The 23482-nt window shown below is 31.4% G+C and overlaps 2 protein-coding genes across 3 annotated transcripts in view; one reads left to right on the plus strand and one right to left on the minus strand.

Annotated features, from left to right (window-relative positions):
- The window catches only part of LOC132751602 (NACHT domain- and WD repeat-containing protein 1-like), a 46613-nt gene extending 32288 nt beyond the window's left edge, over window positions 1-14325 (plus strand). The window contains exons 25-34 of the mRNA XM_060741792.1: window positions 4727-4902; window positions 5332-5464; window positions 5906-6068; window positions 8980-9092; window positions 10021-10120; window positions 10461-10604; window positions 11064-11228; window positions 11618-11793; window positions 12925-13078; window positions 13514-14325. Coding sequence (XP_060597775.1) covers window positions 4727-4902; window positions 5332-5464; window positions 5906-6068; window positions 8980-9092; window positions 10021-10120; window positions 10461-10604; window positions 11064-11228; window positions 11618-11793; window positions 12925-13078; window positions 13514-13632 — 1443 coding nt within the window. The 3' untranslated portion in view covers window positions 13633-14325. The remainder of the gene's footprint in view (window positions 1-4726; window positions 4903-5331; window positions 5465-5905; window positions 6069-8979; window positions 9093-10020; window positions 10121-10460; window positions 10605-11063; window positions 11229-11617; window positions 11794-12924; window positions 13079-13513) is intronic.
- LOC132751613 (uncharacterized) overlaps window positions 1-23217 on the minus strand; it is a 61178-nt gene extending 37961 nt beyond the window's left edge. The window contains exons 1-5 of one of the 2 annotated variants that reach the window (XM_060741811.1): window positions 23078-23217; window positions 22029-22224; window positions 21409-21542; window positions 20476-20608; window positions 19270-20095 (exon numbers count right to left, since the gene is read on the minus strand). In XM_060741811.1, coding sequence (XP_060597794.1) covers window positions 19918-20095; window positions 20476-20608; window positions 21409-21542; window positions 22029-22224; window positions 23078-23114 — 678 coding nt within the window. In that variant the 5' untranslated portion in view covers window positions 23115-23217 and the 3' untranslated portion in view covers window positions 19270-19917. Of the gene's footprint in view, window positions 1-19269; window positions 20096-20475; window positions 20609-21408; window positions 21543-22028; window positions 22225-23077 lie in introns of those variants that run through there. The other variant, XM_060741801.1, reaches the window with a different exon arrangement.
- Between the last annotated feature and the right edge of the window lie 265 nt (window positions 23218-23482).

Below are 23482 nucleotides of genomic sequence, written 5' to 3' on the forward strand. Positions count from 1 at the left end.
GGATTAGCATGCCAATGGAAAGGGCCAAATTATGGAAACAGTAGACAAGCTGAAAAATAATGATTTCCGTCGTATGCAATGGCAGATGTGATAAGCCATATAAAAGCTATTTATAAAATATATAATAAAACAGATATGTACTTTTTAGCTGTTGAATATGATGTGACATGTACTGAAAAATTAATATTGATTTTTTCAGTACATATCACATCATATTCAACAGCTAAAAAGTCCATATTTGTATAACAGTTAACACATATACATGATATTTATAAGTTAATAATTATACATTGTATTATTTATTTACATTATAAAAAGAAGAATGAACAGACGAAAATAAAATCTGAAATAAATATCTTGCATGCGTTAAAATTGTTTTCTTTTATAATAGCAGAATTATCAAATTTTGATGTAGTTACACAAAAAAAGATTTAACAATTGCCTATCTATTGATTTCTTCTTTTGTCAAATTCATTTTTTTATTAATGATACAATCACTTGAGAGGAGAAAAACATCTAATTACCTTGCTGTATAGGATTTGTGCGTCGCCATGTGTATTTTTTGACATCACTATGCAACTCTCTAAATGGGCCAACAAGTTTTTTTTTATCTTCTATAGTATCTAGTAAAACATTTCTAGCTTAAATATTATTATTTCTTGATTTATAATTATGATAATCTAATTCAGGATTTTGTACTAGATTATAGTCTCCACAAGGTATTAGAGAGTCATTCTCATTAAAGGTATCTATATCATTAAAAAATACTTTAAAAATATGGACTATCTATGTAAGGGGCATAAATATTGACTAATATAAAAATTGAAGACTCAAGCAATACCTGTATAATAATATATCATCAGTTCTTACTGAATTAATTTTAATATCTAAACTCTTTCTGAATAAAATTGCTGCACCCTTGGCATTTGATTTTCCGTGACTAAAATAGCCGAAAGCATTTACTCAGAATACATTTTCTTTTTTATATCTTTTACAAAATGGGTTTCTTGCACACAAAGTATCAGCTTCTTTAGTTTGAAAAAAGTTTAACACATCACGTCTTTTAATACTATCATTTAAACCAAGGCAATTGCAACAGAAAATGAGACTACTCATTGAATATTGATTCATTTATACATTTCCTTCTATTTATACAATTCAAGTAACAACAACATCTTACTAATATTATATAAACCAAATAAAACAATACTTCAAGCCTCAACAAGATACAAATAAAATGATATATTAGCAAAACAAAAATGAACAGCATTGCAACAAAAATAAATTTCTGTTCAATCTTTTACACAAAAAAACTGTACACACAAGTCACTAGATTTATATAGAATTGAGTGCTCTATAATTTGATATAACTGTAAATTTATTGCAAAACCTAGTGTGTTCTTAAAATAGCACTATATTTATATATAAGCTTACCTGGGTTTTCCAAAAAGTAGTATAGTAATAATTCACATGTATTTAAAAAAGAACACTAGTGCAGAATGAAAATTGAAAGGGACCATAGGAATAGTAAAATGGTCTATAAAGATAAATATCAATTCTAAGGATTCAATAACAAATCACATAATTGTTTTATGTTTATAAAAAATAAAAACACGTTCAAACAAACCAACAAATCAGAACAGGCAGAAATGTTATTATAATGTACAATGTCTATACTTAATTGCCTGTTTGATTTCATTTTATCTCCTTCCACTGTTGGAATGGGCTTTGGATGCAGCAATAACTTCATTTATAGTTTGTCATATAAGTCAAACTTAATGCGATTTTTGGTGTGTGTCATTCCATAGACTGAACCATTAAAGTACCAAGCACTTTCTATATCAGTGTGTAGTTGTAAGCGGTTGATCAAACCAGTGTTGGCTGATGTGACGTCATCTACCAGTCTATGACCAATCCTTTTCATTTCTTTCCTTTTTTATCAATCTGTACTTAACATTGTTATTAATGGTTATTATAAGCACTGGTCTTATTCCCCTTTTTCTTGTTGGGATACGATGTAGGGCAATTATTTCATTTTTAGCTACCTCTACATTCTGTGTTGCAAAGATATCACACACTTTCTTCTGGAACAGCCATTATTTTTACATTTTTTTACGTGAGTATTGTTCATTGTAGATGGGGGTTTTCAAAGCATCATTACTTCTCTTTCATTGTGTTGGTTTTGATCTTCATTTATCTTTTTTGTAAGGTTGTCTAGATTTTAGCTGGTCTGTAAATTGTTGATTTTCAAATGTTATAGAGTCAATTTGTATATTAAATTGTTTTGTTTTTTCTTGAACCTTGTTCTCAATATCTTCATGCATATTTTTTCAAGTTCATCCATAATGTTACAAACAGTTGTTTTAATCAGAGCTTCAATATCGTCCTTTTTAAGAACATGATCCAGATTCTGTTTTACTTTGCTAAGGTTCTCATTCATTTCATCTAGTTGTGTTTGAATAATGGACAAATCAAGCACACTAGTATTGCTTTCTTCACTGACATCAGAATGAGTTCCATTATTTTTAAGATTAAGAAGTGGTTCATCTGTATAAGATTTCCTTTCAATGAGTTATGTTGTTGTTGGCGATTATGCTTAGTATTACCCAATGTCTGACCTTGTCCTCTATTTGACATTGTATTATGTTTCTATTGTATTCTTTTATAAACAAAAATAATTCGGACTTTAACTTTGTCATGTAATGAGGAATTTTTTAAACAGCTTGGCACAAATGTGTACCACATCAAAACAATGTGTCGCGTCTATGGACCACGTCCCTACATCAAAGGTCAAGGTCACACTAATATTTTGAGGTTTCACACTATTTCAATTAGAGTCGAAATATTTAAAATAACTTGGCATAAATGTTTTTCACATCAAGACAATTTGAAGCGTACGGAAACCATGTCCCATTCAGGAAGGTCAAGGCAACACTAATATTTTGAAATTTCACATTAGCATGATTGTAGTTAATAGGTTAACACATGAGTGTCCGGACAGTAACCTTGTCCACCACATAAAGTCGACGTGTCGCGCCCAAGATCCATGTTCCTACCTCCAAGGTCCAGCTTAACTTTATAGTTTGAATAAACTCATTCTCTTGAGAGTACTGGATATTTGTCAAGCATTGAAAGATTTAAAAATAACTTGGGACAAATGTGTAGCTGCTTTGGCTCATGTCGGTCTGTCCGCCTTTGCGTCCCCACTTGCACAACATTCGTGTCCGGACTAAAACTTCGTCATGCATTGGGGGATTTTTAAATAGCTTGGCACAAATGTCTACCATATCTATTAATATAACCCCGTCCCTACCTCACACATACATTTTTAAGGTTCTCACTATCAACACATGATCAAACGTAATGGTTTGGTGGGTACACACATTCCTGTCCGGAGTGTAACATTGTCATGCGTCAAAGGATTTTAGAATTACTTGGTATAAATGTCTACTACATCAAGACGACGTGTTGGGTTGAAGACTTAGTTCCTAACTCAAAGGTTAAGGTCACACTTTGGGCGTCCGTGGCCGAGTGGTTAAGGTCGTTGACTTCAAACCACTTGCCCGTCACCGCCGTGGGTTCAATTCCCGACAGGGACTTTGGATTCTTTCAATTGAGGAAGCTATCCAGCTAGCTTACGGAACGTCGGTGGTTTACTCAGGTGCCCGTTCGTGCCTGAAATAATGTTCGGAAGGGCACCTAAGGTCTTCCTCCACCAGTAAAGCTGGAACGTCGCCAAATGACCTATACTGTGTCGGTGTGACGTAAAACCCAAACAAACAAACAAGGCCACACTTATAATTTGAAGGAAGTACACATTCCTGTCCGGACTGTAACTTCTGTCATTCCTTGGAGGATTTTTAAATAACTTTGCACAAGTGTCTACCACATCAAGTTAATGTGTCGCAACTAAGGCCCCTGTCACTACCTTAAAGTTCAAGGTCACACGTGGAGGTTGAAGATACATATTCATGTCCAAAATGTTACTTTTTCATGCATTTAAGGATTTTAAAATTACTTGGCAAAAAGTGAAACACATTATAGTGACTTGTTTTATTTAAGACCCATGCCATTAAGTCTAAGGTGAAGGTCACACTTTAACCTTCTGACAAGTAGAGTTTAAAGGGTCACAAATTGTTGTCTGGACTGTAACTTTACCATGTACGAAAGGATTTTTGATAACGTGGCATATATGTCTACCCCATAAAGACGATATTTAGCGCCCAAGAGCCATGTCCCTACCTCTAAGGTCACTCTTACAGTTTAAATTGAACTCATTTTTTCAAGAAGAGTTTGAACACAACACTTGTTTTCCGGACAGTAACTTTGCCATGCATTGAGGAATTTTAAAATTAACATTTACAAATATCTACCACCTCAAGACGACTTGTTATGTGTAAGACTCATATTCCTACCTCAAAGGTCAATGTCACTCTAATAGTTTGGAGGTACTTATGCTTACAAAAAGAGTTTGAAGTCCAAACTGTAACATTGATGTGCATTGAAATATTTTAAAATAACCTGGCATAAAATCTGCCACATCAAGATAAAATGTCTCATCCAAGACCCATGCCCAATTTGCTATAAATAGAACTATATAAAAAGAACAATATAAAGGAATAAGTTACCTTCATTCTCTTTTCTTTTAATAATACATTTCTGAAATGCTTAAGACCATTTAGGGTGCATTCGTCAGTTTTGCGTGACAGATCTTGTTTAACTATAGGAAATTGACGTGCTAGATCAAAGTTACGATTTGGTAGCAGCAAAAACGGTAGACATGAAAACGGTAATCACTGTTGCTAATGACAGAAATTTACGAATCTGGGACCGGACTAGAAGCAAACAATCTACTACTGACAGAGGGGACTATAATTTTTCCCAAAAGATAAAAGCGCTAAGGTAAGATAATAATATGTTCCTTTATCCTTAAAACGCTAAATATGTTAAATGAACTTGTCCAATTTCAATCTGGACAAAACCATTGATTACTTTTAGGGAGAATATCTATATATGTATTGACTAAATAAGAATCAGTGCAGACTATGATCAGAGCGTACAGATGTTCTAACAGTTCTTGGTCTACACCGGTCGAATGGGCAGTATCAGTTGTCTGTAGCAGAACAAGTTATACTTCAATTGCTTGAGTAATGAAGTTTTCAATTGTCACATTCCTCAGTTCATGTTAGTTACTTTCTATTTAGTTAACTTCCTGGTTTTGAAGTATATGAAACATGATAATAAATAATACAACATGAACGAATCGTTTCATAAAAATTTTAAATAATATTCAAGGTGGATATCTTTAATTGTTTTTGTACTGTTTTACAGAAACATTTGGTCATTGGGATCTACAAGATATATATTCGTCGACGGCAGAGCAACCAATGCTTTGTCATATGAAGATAGACTTTTTGGTGTTTATGATTGTATCACGGACCAGTTTCTTAAACTGCGAAGAATGGTTCATATTTTCATCAATATTTTATGTTTTTTTATTGATAATTAAATAAATCTGGTTGCTCTTTAAAGGCGCATGATGCCTCAGAAGAAATAATTTCACGTTGTTTTTTTTTTTTTAAAAAAAGAGCATTATGTGAATTGTATAACGCTTAAATAATGGTTCACGAGTATGGTGAAAGCATGTAACATGAAGAAAGTGGCGGTAATTGTGAAAAATTGTGACTAGCAATTTATTTCAACACCAATGGTTAACTTCATTTATTCGCATTCATGGCCATGTAACGATTTAGTTGAAATGAAGCACAGCATTGAATATATCAAGTTAGATTAGGCGGTAAAATGTATTACAAAGATCCAACCATATTTAATCATACACGTAAAACAAAACATATTCATAAACAAACAACAAAATAGAAAAATAGTTTTTTTTTCTTTATTCAAGGTGGGAAGCTATGGAGTCAGTCATATTGATGCAACAAGGGTTTTGTTATACTTGAATAGAACACTTGTGTTTGTCTTCAATTTGAATACGATGAATGTTCAGACAAAACTGCAGTTCTTCAGATGCAAACCTATGCAGCTTGTCATACCCACGCATCGGAATCGTAAGTTCTATACACTCAGTTAAATAAACCATGGGGCGTCCGTTGCCGAGTAGTTAAGTTCGATTATTTCAAACCCCTTTAATCTTCACCGCTGTAGGTTCGACATCCATCAGAGACTTGATTCTTCAATGTAAAGAAGCTATCTAACTAGCTATCAGAACGTCGGTGGTTCCATTTTGGTGCCCTTTAGTGCCTTAAATAATGCAGGAGAGGGCATTCGAGGTCTTCCTCCACGAGCAAAGATGGAAAGTCGCTAGAATAAATTGTTGGTGCGACGTAACCATGAAAAATATGATCATTGCGTCGTCAATATCGCCGTTATGAAAAAACTTCAATGCAGGTAGCCCTTTTTCAAATTATTTTAAAGTAGTCAATACGAAACTTAAAGTACTTAATAAGCATAATAATATGTAGATGTAAACATGGGGCATAATTCCGAAAGCAATATTATTAGGGGTTATACCTCTTATTACCTACGAACCCAGTAGTATAAATAGTATAAGCAAGAAACTTAAAATTCTTTTAATTCATGACAAAGGATAGTTGTAAGACATAAGGCATTATTTTAAAAGAACCATTTTTAAAGTTATGTCCTTTAATAACTCACTTTATAGATTTTTATTAATTACCGCTTAAGAAGTAATAAAGTCATCAACAGCTTGGAACTCCTGATTTTGACAAGTACAAATGTTGCCGCAACGGATCAATCCAGAAGCTCCGGGGAAAATACGCGCTCATTATAGATACCTTACCAAAAATCCCTACACACAGGTCTTATCCTATTCAGATTAAGTACTTTTGTACATTATTCCGAATGTTTTGTAAATCATTTTTGTATAAGTATACTTATCGCATGCACTGTTCATAAGAGAAGAGCCAGATATTATTTTAAAGTATGCTTTATGTGATGCCTACCTGGTAAGGAAAGTAATTCCATTGAATACAAACAAGACTTACAAGACTTGTAAATGTAATGTGACATGAAAGTAGAGCCACAGTGTTCTGTTTGTGTCACTACTGTAGCCAGTAATATAAGATGGTAAAATATCAAAACATGTACATTTTTTGTACCTATAATCCTACTCATTTTCTACAAATATCAACAACTCATCATGGTAAGAAATATAAAAAATCCATATGTATTTAAGCCAAATTGGACTTTACTTTTCAAAATGTCCTTTGCATGTTTCGCGCCATATGGTATATCATGATTTAAAAAGAAAAGCATTGATGCAAAGCATCAAAGGGCGTCCAAGCAAGAAATGCAGCAAATGACGATGAACTAGTAAACATCTGATGACTTGATAGTCTTATCAAGTTTTCAGTGGTTAATTGGAATTTACCAGAATTGTATATCATAGACAACTGAGAGGACAAAAAAACATTGTTCATCATGAACTTTTATAGGTTTGCTAGAGATTAGAATATTAAAAGTAATTTACAAAACAGTTGTCAAAATGAACAAAGTCTGTTTTTTTATTATTATAATTGTAACAAATATACAAATAGTAACAAAAGGGACTAATATAGTAATATAACATGCATTTTTTCCATGTCAAATTAAAAAAAAAATAGAAAAAAAATACTTTTAATACCTGGGATTTAAGATTTCTAATCCAAGATAAATACTGAAAGTAAAACACACACTGAAAGAAAAAAAACGGAAAGAAGGAAAAAAGGATTAAATTCAGGTATTTTTGTTTGGTTTACGCGTTATATGGTGATACATTATTTATCAGTATAATGGAAGACTGTTACCTGAATTTTAGACTGGTATGAGGAAATTCACTAACATCATGTTCGTGCGAGTCAAAAATATAAAAACTGCTTGACATTGGTGCTATATGAAGATTTATTGCTAATTGATTTATTGGAAGATCAATATGTTATATTGTTGAATTGTGTCAAAACCCCCAAACAAACCGTTACATCTCATGTTCAAACTGCAGACGAAAATTTCTGTTGTTAAAATGTCACAGTATTCGGCAAATCAACATTCCACTCAAACCACCATAAACAGATTGCCTTCAAACAAGATAGAATAAACCTCCTATAGACAAAACATCAAGCAATAAGGGTCGATTTAAATATTCACAGCAAAGATTTCAGAAGTGCAATCAAGGCCGTAAAAAGAAAGGAGCTATATACCGGAAAGAACCTACGGAAAATACCATTTCAAAATCACAATACTATGATATTACAATTAGTAAAAAAAAGTGCTTTCTTAATTTTTTTTGATGAATTTATAAAGAGTGCAATTTATTGCTGAATATTTGTGCATTTCATTTCCCGCAAAATTCTCCAAAATTCTCTTCATTATTTATTACCATAGCGCGACACGAATGACGATTTTTCGTTTAGACTAAAAGAACTTCTATACATAGACTTTCGGACATTCACAATGTGAAGGTCATCTAGCTATTTATAGCTTTAAAATACATGGACAGCAGTACTGCTTTCAAAGCGGTTGAACCGTGAAATTTGTTCCCGTTATCATTCATTAATATGACATGCTGCAAATCAACGAAGGGGAAAGCAATATATGACTTAACATGATAGAAATCCGAGCGAGTTCTTGATTCCGAATTTAAATTTAGCTGTAAATCGAAGGGATTTATTGATAAAAATCGGGCCCATGGACAAAAAAATAGAAAACACAAAAAGCTCCGCGCCTGTGGGCGCGGAGTAATGTTAGACGAGCAGCGTTATCATATAAGCAATATTTTTTAAGTAAAGCACCTTGATAAATAAGTGTTATTCACAGACGAGCGTTTATACTGTAAGCAATGCTCTAAATGTTGATTCAAGTACAAAGATGCATGACTACCAACCTATTTGTTTTATGAACGTTATAGGCGTAAAACAAAAAGGGGTTGTTAAAAATTTAAAACATGTGTGTATTTCTTTTCAGAGCTGATTTGTCTCACAAAGGCAGGCAAAAACCTTAAAGTCTATGACCTCAGTACGGGTAAGGTTGTGTGCGTCTTAAAAGCAGGACAGACTATGACTTTAAATTTCTTTGATGTAAGTAATATAACGAAGGTTATTGGAAACAATTGTATAATTTTGCAATTTGCTATATAGTTTATATTCAATCAATATTGTTGAAATTTGTGTGTAAATATTTAGTATAAATTTTTTATTAAATTTCATGGTACTTTCGAAATCATGCTTTTAAATGATTGTATTTGTTTTTATGTCTGTTTTCACGTTTGACATGTTTGTATTCAGTTGATTATGGTTAAGGCAGGATTTTTAATGACTAATGAAAAAAAACAGCAGTGTATAAATTGTTGATCGTGAAAACGTATTTTTGTTTCTCAATATAAGTTAAACAATGTATATGGAACATCCAGCACAACAAGTTAAACGAAAAAAGTTTATTACAAACAGTTAAACTGCTTCCTTATTCTTTGTGATGAAAATTAAGTTAAAGGCCCATTATGCCTCAGTAATGCAACCATTTTCATTACTCAGAAACTTATTTTTTTAGTTTTGGTATCTTGTTACAGTTTCCAAAACAAATTATTCATTTGCAACTTAGTTGATATATCTTTGCGTCTTTTGCTCTGTTGGCAATTGTTAGAATTATAGTGAATAAATATGCTAATGTAAGTCAATATACTATGTTGATTATGTTTTGCTACCTTCATGACACATAACTGCACGTTCTATGCTACTTTCATCAGTTGTTAGACAGATGATTAGCTCTAAATTTATTATTAAACATTATTAAACACATACTTGACCATTCAAATGAATTGAAAAATATGGATTTATGGGACATGATGTGTTTAAAATTTTATAAAAATATCTTCATTAAAACGTAGTACAAAATCTGTATGCAATATGGTTTGCCATATAGCCGAGACAGCTTATACTTCAATGGCATTTTGGCAACAAATGTGGTTAAAAATATTTTAAAATGGTAATATATTGATACCTCTTGCAGGTGAATAGCACAGGAACAGTTGCGTGCGCATCTTCTGATGAAGGGCCGCTAATCCTGTATGATCTTGTTGACCAAAATGTGATGTATACCATTCCTTCAAGTAAGTTTTTACTATGTTTTACACGCTATAAGTAAGTCAACCTCAGCATTTAGGTGAATTTAAAATGAATTAAAATTAATGGAAATTATTTCAAATTGATAACGAAAATCATAACCTTGGTTTATGGATTATATTTTACACGTAAGGTTTTACACAGATCAGCTTATTTTCTTACATTGCTGGTATAACTTACTCCCCTGTAAATTGACGCAGCAATTTTTATTCGCGTGATTGGCTTAAGATCATATTACATATTCTCCCTTGTATAACCCATTTGAATATTTAACATATTTAAATTTACCGATATTTTAAAGAAAACATGAACTATCTATGATTATAGAGCCCGCTTACAGCGATTTATTTGGTTTGTATAAGTGGATAAATGCTGATGGTACACGACTTATATTCAGCACGACTGGTATGTTACCTGACATGAAAGGAGGGTACAGTGTTGACCATCTGGTAGTGTGGGACATTCAAAACAGTTTGTATATTTTTTCACTTAATCAGTCGCACCAAAAAATCAAGTTTCATTAATAAGTCCGAAAGAAATTAACGTTTTTTTTTTGTTGTTTTTTTTGTTTTTGTTTTTTTTTAAGAATAATCTCAACGGAACTGTATTCATAGATCGTGTTCTTAAATTTGCACAGGTGACCAGAATTCAAATATCGGCTAAAAAATCCGAATCGCATGAAACACGTGTCAAAGAAGCGGAATCAATAAATAGCCACTTTTTTCTTCTTTGAAACCTCTTTTTGGTTACTTTTCTTTAAAAAAATTCTTTTTCAACCATTTTTTTCATCTTTGTTGCCACTTATTTCTTTTCTGCCACTTTTTCTTCTTCTTTGTAGCCTTTTTTTCCTGTCAATTTTTTCTTCCTTTTTGCCATTTTTCATTTATTTTCCCGCTAATGACCAAAGAAATTGTCCTTATTTATGTTCAGAAAAAGAGTTGTTTAGAATGTACGACAGTGTATATCAGATAAAATATATGGAACAAACTAAAATGGAGGCAACAACATCGGTGGACAGACTTTGTCAGCTTGACGATAAACGGCTGATCACATTGAATAGGGATAACATTCCTCGAGTATATCATTTGGACACAGGTAAAATGTAGATAATAAATACAATTATGATAATAATGATGATGATTTATGATGATAATAATGATTGCGGTTTAAAATGATAATAATTCTAGTAATGACAATGATGAAATAAAAATTATAATAATAATAGTGATAATCATAATAAAGATGATGATAATGATGGTGATGATGATAATAATGGTGATAATAATAATGTGATGATGATTATTATGATGATTACAATTATTATAATGATAAAGATGATGTTGAAGAAAGTAAAGACGAAGATAATGATAATGGTGGTGATGATGGTAATAATTATTTTTCTAAATCATGTTTAGCATCTTTATTTGCTTATATTTAACATGAGGTATATTTTAACATTCTTTTTTTTTTTTTTTTTTTGTTAGGAAAATTGCTGAATAGATTGGAGGGACATACTATGTCAGTCGGATTACATACTACGTCAGTCCGATTAGAAATACACGAAAAATCTCCATACATTCTCACATATGATGAAGCCTGCATTCGACTATGGGAAAAGACAACTTGTAAACAAGTTGCGACATTCTCGCCTGACCAGACAGTAAGCTTCTTACATAATTAAAAGATACTATATTTATTAAGTACATTATCAACAATATAGAATGTTAATAGATATATTTTTATTTGTAAAATTTTTTAGAGAAAAACAACACTTGTTCAGCAATAGCACATGAACATGTACACACATATTATTAATTGGCAAGATTAACCAGAGACTAAAGTCGGAACATGTACAATACATCTATTCAATACTTATGTGAAGATTAAAATATTTTCTATGGTATTTTTCCAATAATGCAAATATCTCGCCAACTAATACACAATCTTATAAAAGTGGAAAACATTTACAACAAACATTTGGATATTGCATGATTGAAAGTAGGAGAGATACAAGTATTTGAATGTACACTATATGACTTATTTTCGTATTTTTTAATTTATCCATATCACCCTAATTTACATTAATTTTGCTAGATTCGAACATCAAAACACTGTAAAACATTAAAATATCTCAAAGTTGCTGAAATTTCCGCTTTGTTGGCCATGTTCGGTTTCACTAAGTGGTTCCAAAGTGAAAGTAGGCCAAAATTCATATAACAACAAAGCTCACAATGTAAAATGATGACCTATTTGAAAGCACACTTCCAGGTCTATATTTTAAGGACTACTTTAGACAAAAATTGGACCCACGTAGTGAAAACAAACATGGCCGACAAAGCTGAATCATCCTAAGCAGCAACCACTGTAGCCTCGTTTTCGTATCAAGTTCTGAAAACAAGTGATCCCTCGGAAGCATTAATCACAACAAAATTTCAAGAGAATTGCAGACTCGGTTTGATTGAGTCTGTACATGAGGGATAATGAATACGTGCAACCTCCGTCACGCCCCCTTGCATCGGCTTGAGCGGTACTCAATTCTCAACACTTAATAGTGCTGGCATCAATGATCCCGAAGGACCAGAAGGCCTTGTATTCCGTACTTGTTTTAGCGAGTAGCATTTTTAGTGGTTACGTGACATGTCCAATGGTTACGCCACATCTCTAAATATAGAACGTCAACAGTGATTTTACTACATAATTTCACACACTTTCGGTCCCACAATGTCCAATAGGGGAAAATGTGGATCGTGTAAGAATTGTTTGTAATGAATGCTCATTTTTTCTATTACAGATAAACAATGTCCTTTGGAGTGGATGCGGACGTTTTTTCTACACGACGTCGGAAGACCCAGTCAAGATAGTAAGATGGAAAATACATAATGGATATAAAGAGATGTCAGATATCAGTTTTAATGAAGATTCACAATCTATATTCTCATCGGAAGGTAGGGAGAATATCAATGTATTCACCAGTATTCCGAGAATTATATCAATGTAATGTTTGTTTGTTGTTAGTTTTTTTTGTTTTGTTTTTGGGGGGGGGGATGTTTTGTATTGTTTTTGTTTTGGGGGCTTTGTTGTTTTTATTTGGTTTTCTTACATTAAACCAACAAAAGTCTAGGGGACCTTTTTCACGTTTTATCATCTGATCATCATATACGAACATAGGAAAAGTATAACCAGATATAAAGGAAATGATGTTTTTGTTTTTTGGCTTTAGATCTTCCATATCAAAATGTTTTGGAGACTTTTCTTTTAAAGTAGTCTAAAAATGCGTTGCAGGCTTTACAAAATGTATAAAAACAATCTATAGAATAGTATTATCACATAATTTGTGAAGGATTATAAGAGAAATAGAAAGTTATGTTGCTGTCTTTCAGCCGAATTTGAACCATTAGAGATAGATATACTGGAGGATGTCGAATTCCCTGTTGAAGAGGGAGACCCCGATGACGATGTTGAAGTACCGAGCGATGACGAAGACGATAAATGTTGTTAATTAAATGAACCAGTTCTTATTTTCACATTTCTACATCAACACAAATATGGACATATTGTCACCAAGCGATGGTATCAATGATAATGAATTATTGCAAAGTAAAATATATTTTATATTTATACAAATTGTCATCAAGCGATGTGGTCCATCTTCTTGGATAACGATAATTATCGTGACAGTGATTGAATGGCAGAAATTTATAGTTTTATATGACTTACAGAAATATGGTCAAATATCGTCATATTTGTGACGTCATTAGTCATCAATGAACAAGAAAAACATATATACATGTACCTCATTTGTGATAAAATTGTATATACTAATTGACTCCAACTTTTCAATAAATGATAAAAATTATATATGCTTATATGATTTTAACTATGTACGTTTAAAACGTCGAATTCATAAGTCTAATAAATTGTATCTTTTTTCGTTAAACACGATTGCTGAAATTAATTATTTATATTTTATACCATGCTTTTCGGTGGTTTATAGAAATATATCAGTGATATAAAACTGGTAATTTCACTGTTTGAAACAGTGAAATTACCACTTTGATAATTTCACTGTTTTGAATTTAAGCCCCTTACGTTGTTTCAGTGAAATATCAGCGTGCACAGTACTGGGTACCAACTTAATGACGTGACGTCGCAAATGACGTCACGTTGTATTATTATTTGGCGCGATTTTCATTCAGAATTAGGTTTAATGTCTTTTAAATCGTTTCTTTGCATGTAATAAAAAGAAAATTTGTTTAGTTTAGTGTAAGATTGAAATATATTTCACCTTGTGAACACCAAATATACCTTTTGGTGCTCACTCGGTGAAATACATTCCGATCTTACACTGAACTAAACAAATATCCTCTATGTAACCAAAGAAATCAATTGCGAAATTAGAAATACTATTTACGTCTTTTAACACTGCACTTGTGTGACGTCGCTTTTCATTGGATAATCGTAACGTTCATATATAAACTATACTACACGACTGCTGTAAATGTATGAAGTAATTTCAGTTTTTCCTCCAATAAAGTTATTATACTACATTATAAATGTGTTATATCAAAAAAGATGTGTGACAGGTTATATTGCCGTGTATAAGTGGTTTTTTTCCAATATAACCATCAGTTATATTTAAAAGATTACAACCGTTTATACCTGTCAGACAGCATTATAAGAAATAATTATAGGGCCGACAGCTCTCGTGAAGGGAGAAATTAACTGAAATGATAAATCATTGTATGTATCAAATACACATGATGAATGATCGTATGATATTTCTTTCTAGCAGAGATAGTAGATTTCACTGCAATGCGAGCATTTTTTCGCCAACCCCGCGCAGATATTGAGGGTAGAAAAAAAAATCTTTAAAAAAATACTTATTGATTGACAAAACGGCAGGGGAAAATGTTAATCATATTGAAAAAAAAATCAGGTCTCGGCATTTTGTCAAGGAATATGAATGGAATGAAAGCAGATAATAGTATAAAATGTAAAGAATTACAAAATTATTTTGATAAATTAATCTTAACGCTCCTTTAGACATTATTTGCATACAAGAAACAAAATTAATCAAACAACAGGTACCATTTAAATTGGAAGGCTATCAAAAGCCAGTCTATAGAACATCCGGATGGAGATGTTTGCATATATGTAAGACATGGTATTATTTTTAAAGAAAAGAAAATAGATTTCGCTAGTTACGTCGAATTTGTCGCTATAGAAGTTATAGGATAGAAAGAAAACTTTACTATCATAAATTAGTATGCACATAATTCTAAAATAAATTCATATGATTAACTTAAAAATATATGTGGAAACAACTTAAATAATACCATAATTGTAGGTGATTTTAATTTGTAACATTCATGCTGGAATCCGGAACATGACAATAGGAGGTATGTCGAGGCTGATGAAATAATAGAATTTTTAAATGACCATAATCTTAGCTATTTAAATGATGGTCAAGTAGCTAGAATAAGTAGTTGCGATGCCCATTTAGACTCCGCGATAGATCTTTCCATAGACTCATCTAATTTAAATATCTTATCAGAATTTTTAGTATTAGATGATACTTTGGGTAGTGATCATTTACCTACATTTACTCTAATAAGAACTGAAATTAGTACGGACAGTATTAAATTATTAGAGAGATGGTTAACTGAAAAAGCTACTGAGAATCAATAGACAGATTTTAGACATTAAGTAGGTAAGAATTAGATTACGAAATTAAAAATGGATATAGGAGTGAAATATTTCCATCATTCCTCGACAAACTTTACTCTATATTGGGCAAAACTATACCTAAATCTAAACAATGAGGAATGTACTCAAGCCATCAAAGAAAGAGAACGAAAAAGAAGAAATTATAAAGCGGTAAAAACACCACTTAAATATGAGCTATGGAAAATTGCGAGACAGGCGACAAAAGATATCATAAAAAAACTAAACGCGATGCGTGGGAACAATTCTGCAGTAAAATAACACATAAAACAAATTCCAAGGAACTATGGGAATTCGTACGAAAAATAAAAGAGAAAGAACAAACGTGCCTACCAGCTTTTCAAATACAATTTTACCGATCCAAAAGTAAAAGCTAACGCACTCGTGAAATTATATGAGAAAGCTAGCATCCTTAGGATTTTGTTTCGCGGAAAATAGAAGAAACGTGCCGAGCGAATTAATGACAGAAGCTGAACCTGAATTTGATTATATTATTTATAATAAAGAATTTACTTTATATGAGCTGAAAAGGGCCTTACAAAACTGCAAGTCAGGTGCTCCAGGGGAAGATAAAATTCTCTATGATATTATTAAAAACTTCCCCGATGAAACTAAATTAACTTTACTAAGTATATTTAATAAATCTTGGAAAGAAGGAACAACACCATCAAGTTGGAACGAAGCTATTATAATTCCGCTCGTTAAGCCGAGTAAATATAAAACCAGGTAGCATAATCCTCAGTAAAAAAGGGCTTGCACTACTTTAGGGCTCTGTAGAATATTAAACATAAATATTCACAGGCTGATGATATATTTGATACATCAGATAAACAAAATGCGTTTTTTTAGAATGTTTTCTTCATTTGCTATACGTTTTCTAATTAAACAATATGTTTAATATATTCAAGACAAGTGTTTGCTAAAGCTACCTTAACGAGTTTCACAAAAAAATATTATTTAAATCAATGTCAGAATATAGAATTGGTGAAATTAATAACACTTTCAATTATTCTTTTTGATTTTCGTAAAAACATTTTACTTAAAAATTATTAATTAAAAATGTAATAGCTTATTTTTCTCGCGAAAGTACAAAGTTAGGACCACTTTACAAACATTGGTATTAATATTTTAAAATGTGCTATTTTTACTGATATTAATGTATAAAAGCCTTATCTGAAGAAGGAAGGCTTTTTCATATTATAGAAGTGATTATCTTTTTAAATAACTGTAATCAATAAATCGATTGTTATCGTATATCGTATCTCGTAATATTCGAATCGAAATTTAATAAGATAGATTTCATTTCACTGTGCTGTGACAAGCAACCGAAAACGACATTTGCTCTGTCCTTTGTAAAAATGTAATTACATTTCGCCGGCGTGAATAGTATCAATACTATAGTATCAATGTTTTCTAGCTATTTATGGAAACTTTCTTTTACATTTAACAAAGTGTACAACTTTTGAAGAAATAGTGCTTTTCTACAATAAATCTTTAACCTTCAATTTTCTGAATGAAAATTTGATTTATATATAATTCAGAACTTTTTTCTATGATATTGTTTCGTTTCCTTCGATATTTTTGTATAAAGTGTAACTAAATTCCATTGCATACACGTATATTCAGACTTAAGAGACTTTTTTATTTACTGTAGTAGTATTTTTCAAACGAATTATCACCGTTGTGACTGCCAACAAAAATATTTCCCCCATAGTTAATGCTGACAAAACGATTTACCACGATAGTCACGAACCCTTCCTTTCAGAATGTGGTAAATTTCGACAGTCAAATACAATGTAGTCGTACTTTAATTGCCTATTTAACCTTACATGGTCAGTAATTCTGATAAGGTATGCTAACATTCTAGAACAATAAATAGAGTATAAATTCTGGAAGAGCGAGAATGAGCACGTAAATAAATAGGTTATAATTGCAGACTGTGGGAGTTGCAGGGAAGAGCAACATCTTTCAAGTCCACCACCAAGCACCGCATTAAGTAATTTTCATTTTTGAAGGAATGGCCTCGAGGGACCAGAAAAAAAAATAAATAAGAAGAATAACTACATAAACATGCAGCGTAACACTTCAGTTTCATTCATTGAAATATAGGCAAGTATAGAGTATCTGCTACAAGCATAATAATATGTGTGGTAATACTACTTCTAACAACCAGAAACTAGCTTTTTATTATTCTAATTTAATGGTCTAAGAGGAATCAAGATTATTGTGAAAAAGAAGACCGAAACTAGAATAACAAAACGAGAATGAAAGGCATTGTTCAATTTAATTAAATTTTCAACAAAAAATATAAAGGATGATTTAAAACATTGAAAATAATTATTCTCTTACATAAAGATCCTTAGGGTAATGCTACTTTGGAAAATATTATTTTGTTTTGACTCTTTAAAGCTAAAGACATAACTTGAATATTGAACGAAGCCAATTTTACTGCCTATTTTTCGGAGACTGAAATGCATCGGAAATTCTTTATGAGGAATTCACATGCAAACATGCGGTATGTTTGCGTGTAACAGTGCAGAAATTTATTTGGGACACTTGGCTGTGAAAACGTGCATAGCGAGAGTCATAAATATATGTGATATATGTAAAAAAAAATAAAGGAATTAAACTTTAAAAGTTACCAGCCTACGTAATTTTAGAATATTTTGAACATTGGCTAAATTTTGCTAATCAAGCATTTTCTCTAGAAATTATATTTACACATATATAAGTAGCCTTGTGAGGGAACAACTATGATACGGTCAGTAGCCGATACTGTGCTTTTCATTTCATCTCTTGAACATAATCAAACAGTATTTGACGATTGTACGCTTCGGATTAATCGTTAATTTTTTGCAATTTAAATTTCATTGTTGAGTAACGTTTGGAAACTATTACAGGACACAAAAAAAGCTTTTGATAAATAAAAAATAATAAGCATGTATAGGCATAATGGGCATTTAAGATCATATTGCGACTCTCCGGGTTCAGTTTTGGCGCAAGTATACTTAGGTACCGCTTTCCCTATATATTTCAGGTACGACCGGGCTTGATTTGTTCCTCACTGAAAATATCCCGCCGACATTCGAACACACAGCATCATTCAGATATAAAGAAAATTTTCAATATCTGGAAGCTTATTGTGATAAATATGCGCCAAAACCACTTACAAAATTGGGGAAAAACATGTGTCAGGTCTCGTAATCTTCGGTGTAGTTACTGATCAAGTCAGTTAGGAAGAAAATATTGAACGGGTGTTCTGGTTCAAATATTCACGTTCTGAACGACAAATATTAAATTTATATGTTCTTGTGTATAGTTTTATTTTGTAATTGATCACGGCAGTCACGAAATAGATGCTATCAAGGAGGTCCGGTATAAACTTTATATACAACATAATGCATACAGTAAAGAATATTTTGTATTTTAGATGGTCTCTTATAGTTTTATTTTGTAGCTGCTCAAGGCATTAACGAATAAAATGTAATTTAAGCGGTCTAGTATAATCTTTATTGTTAAAAAAGATCAAGATAATTTAGAATATTTTCTACTTGATCAAAGTGATAAGGAATGAAGGATATGTTTGTGGTCAGATATAAAATTTAATGTTGTTGCTGATCAAGGCAATAAAGAAAATTTAGTTCTTTAGGCGATCTAAGTAAATTTTAATGTTGCTATGATCTAGACAATTACAAATTTGAAACGGTTTCCTCTTATCAAAAACAAAATCTGAATTGATGATTTCAGATGAATTACTTTAGGTGATTTGAAATAAACTTTAATGATGTTACTGATCAAGACAATTAATAATATTAATTACCTCAGGTGGTGTGATATAAATGTCAAGGCTGTACCAGCTCAATTATAAGAAATAAAAAAAAAATTTAGGTGTTATTGTACATTGGTATTTACTATAATCTAAATTCAAAGCAGGACAAAGCCTGTACACAAATACAGCTTTGGATGATATTACGACCTAATTGTAAAACAACGAACGCTTTCGTAAATGATTTGCCATTTCAAAAGAATATTACAAGAATAAGTCGTAAATTGTAGTTGTCTATAATCCAACAATTTCAAGCACAGTGGAAATGGGAAGGTCTACTCCAAGTACATGAGGTACAGAAAATGTTAATGCTCTAAGAGTCAACAACAAAACACTGTCTTCTGATGACACGCACGTGTTCGAAGATGACCTCAATGAGTCTGCGTTGCATTTAAGGAGATGCTCAACAGTGCTGAAAATACAAATATATACATTGTATTGATGTATTCATGGAGGAATGAACGAAAAACGAACGATTGATCTACCAAATTTAAGAAATTAAACTTTTGTAAACTTAAGTGTAAATTGCTAAAGGTAATGATCTAACAATTATAAATAAAATATATGACTACATAAAAATGTAAAGTATTACTATGAATATTTATATATGTTACCATAAATAGTTACAAAATTGCCCAAAAAAGTTTCTTCTGATTCACTTTGAACCATTATTCATTTTTTGCGGGCGGATTTCTACCTTCAAATTCCGCTCTGATCTTTCTTAACCTCAAGATAAAATAGCTTTGGGCTTATTTAAACAAAGTTTAGATATTATAGCAACAAGCTATTTACGTTTCCATTTTTTTTACACCATCTACAATGTCAACACTATATCCGATATTTTGAGTTTCATCCTCGCACCTCTCTGTAATGTCAAAAGCTTGACTTACGCAGTTCGTGTCGTATCTAAATGATGCTGGAAGTCCTGGAAAATAATGTTTACATTCATTTGATATAAGAATATTGCTATAATTACTTTGGACGATTAAATAAAGAATAAAAAGATATTATGTATTAACAAGCATGCTCAATCTTTCTGTTTGTATGATTTAAAATGAAAGTCTTGTTTGAAGATTTCCAGTTAACGGATGCATGATACTGATTTTTATAAGTGTTCAGTAAATAAATACATAAAAAAGACAGATAGCGTAAAGAAATAAGAATAAATTCCATTTTTTAAATAAAGATATCAGATCAGAAAATAAAATTATTTATATATCAATAGACCAAACGATCACATAAACATGTACAAATGTAAGAGCTATAAGACGCATAATCAAGGAGACTGCGAGGATTACAATTATCCCTCCATAATCATAATCTGCTAATAATATTTAGTCCAACCTTGAAATAAAGTTCAAGATATAGCATCACAAATTACAATATCATTAGAAACATTTATTACCTCTTCATTGCTATATTTGTAAAAAACAGACGATCCAAAAAAACAAGAATAGAGATCAACAAGGTAAAGGCAACGTTCACAGGACGTAGCCCCCCGACACACCAAAGTAGGGCACCCAGAAGACACTCAACAAAAACCTGAATATACTATTAATATAATTAATTTGATTGAAACAAAAAATAATCTGAAATTTGTCATAAATTATCCAAATTACCAGCTAATTCACGACAATGACGTAATTTTGATGCATAATTTCAAATGCAAACATTGCTATTCCATAATAAAGGAGAGGGTATGTAAATCTTTTATATACTACTTACTCTGTTGATACTCTTCGTTAAGATGCCCATTTTTGCATGCTCCGCCTGTTTTACTAACCAACATTGATATTTCAGCTCTGTTGTTACATCTCAATGCTTTACCACTTGTACAGGAAGATGCCGCATCCAAAATACTTTGAAAATAAAACAATTGTACAAATTATGCAAATGAGGTATTGTATATTGTTCTGTCATCGAAATGTACCCTTATCATTCTAAAAGTGTTTTTATCATAACAGTCTATATGAAGAATGAACTTTCCTACTTCAGATATATAATTCAATATTTTACTAAGAAATAAGTATATTTGACAGGGTATGCTTGCCTTTTTTCCTCCTTAAAATATAAAGCTTGGCTTTTAATCCTGAGCTTGTAAAATGTTCAGAAACAAACCCTTTGCAAGATCTAATTTCATGATCAATTTAAGCACTTGATTATTAAAATGCAGAACAAAATCAAAACTTCTAATGATATGATGGCTCTATGTATTCTGACAAACTAAATAAATGTAATTGGCTTTTTAAATTCATTAACAACGTTATAAATATTTGCATATTTATATATGCTATTAAACTGGAATATTCTTAAATAACCTCATAATATAACTGGAAAAATATTACCTGCACCAGTAATTAAGAAGTTCTACAAGATCCTGTCTATATATCACCTCTTTGTCAAACAACATTGTATTTCGGCTGGAAGTGTTATACATAGAGAAAATAGCACAGCTGTGATAGGCTTTGTAGATATCCTTATACGAGTCGCAGTATTTAATCGTGTTCCGACAATCAACATAGAAGCTGATCAAAGATATAGCTGAAAATGCAATTCAAAATTTCTGGCATTTGGGTTAAATGTATCCTTGAACTATTTTGTATACTTTACCAATTTTATATTCGTACAGTTTTGTACTTAAAGATTCTGTATGTTGTAATTAAGGTTGTTACCACACTTAAGTTAAGTCTATATATGTATATAATTGTGCTTCTATAACAATTTTCAAACATCGAAGAATATGTAAAATACGTACTGGGAATATTTGTCTACATTATATGTAATCATTGAAATATATGCATTCTTTTCTTATTGAAAAAATTTGACTTAGATTTTATAGAAAATAAATTTAAACTAAATTAAACTTCCTCCCTTTAGACATGTAGACATGTAAATTCGGTACGATGCTTTTTGGAACGTATGTACAATATTGGTAAATCTTCATTTGAGAATCATATTTACGATGCAAAACTTTGAAAAATATAATTTACAGAATCTTAAAGATTTTTTTTAAATTTCAACCAAACTGATCTTGCCACTAGGAAAAATAAAATGCATGCAGAGTATGAAATGCAAACTAGAAAAATATCCTTTTCAGATTATTTTTGTATGTTGAGGGAAGTTTAATTGTAACGTTATTTCTAATATCGTTATAATTTTTAATATTTTTGTTTCCATCCTGACAATATTGCCACTTCTTGTGAGTAGCTAATTATATCAACCGATTGAGACCATATTCGTTTAAATATCATGAATGATTTGTTCAAATCTTCTTGAAATGAGTACTAAACTAACATATTCCTAACAATAAGAAACTCGTTTTACATGCACACATTTATTATATTTAATGATTAATGTAAAATTCAAATTAAGTACAGTATAGTTATTTTCTTACCTGTTAAAGTAAAGACAAAAGTAACTTTGTGATCCATTTTTTCTGGCAATACTATCAAAATGGTCGTGTAATATTCCTGCTTCAAACTTTGTTTTATCTATGGCAGCAATTAGGAACACGTGACTATATATCAATTAACTAAATGGTGCCGATTGGAAATGTCAAGTAAGGAATTAATGACATAATTTTATTGCTAGCGAAACGTGAAATAAGCAATTATACCGTTGTTATGGTATAAGGGAATAGTTGAATGAAATTTCATGAAATAGTTGTATGAAAATACCAAAATACCAGCAGAGAAATAAAGCATATAACAAACATTAAATACATGTAATTCTAAATCGACATAAATGGGCAAAATGCATCAAGTGTAACCGCCAATTAAAGGGGTAATGATGCCAGTTA

Source organism: Ruditapes philippinarum, unplaced genomic scaffold (assembly GCF_026571515.1).
Source record: "Ruditapes philippinarum isolate M1 unplaced genomic scaffold, ASM2657151v2 ctg904_1_1_1_1, whole genome shotgun sequence".
NCBI classification, from domain to species: domain Eukaryota; kingdom Metazoa; phylum Mollusca; class Bivalvia; order Venerida; family Veneridae; genus Ruditapes; species Ruditapes philippinarum.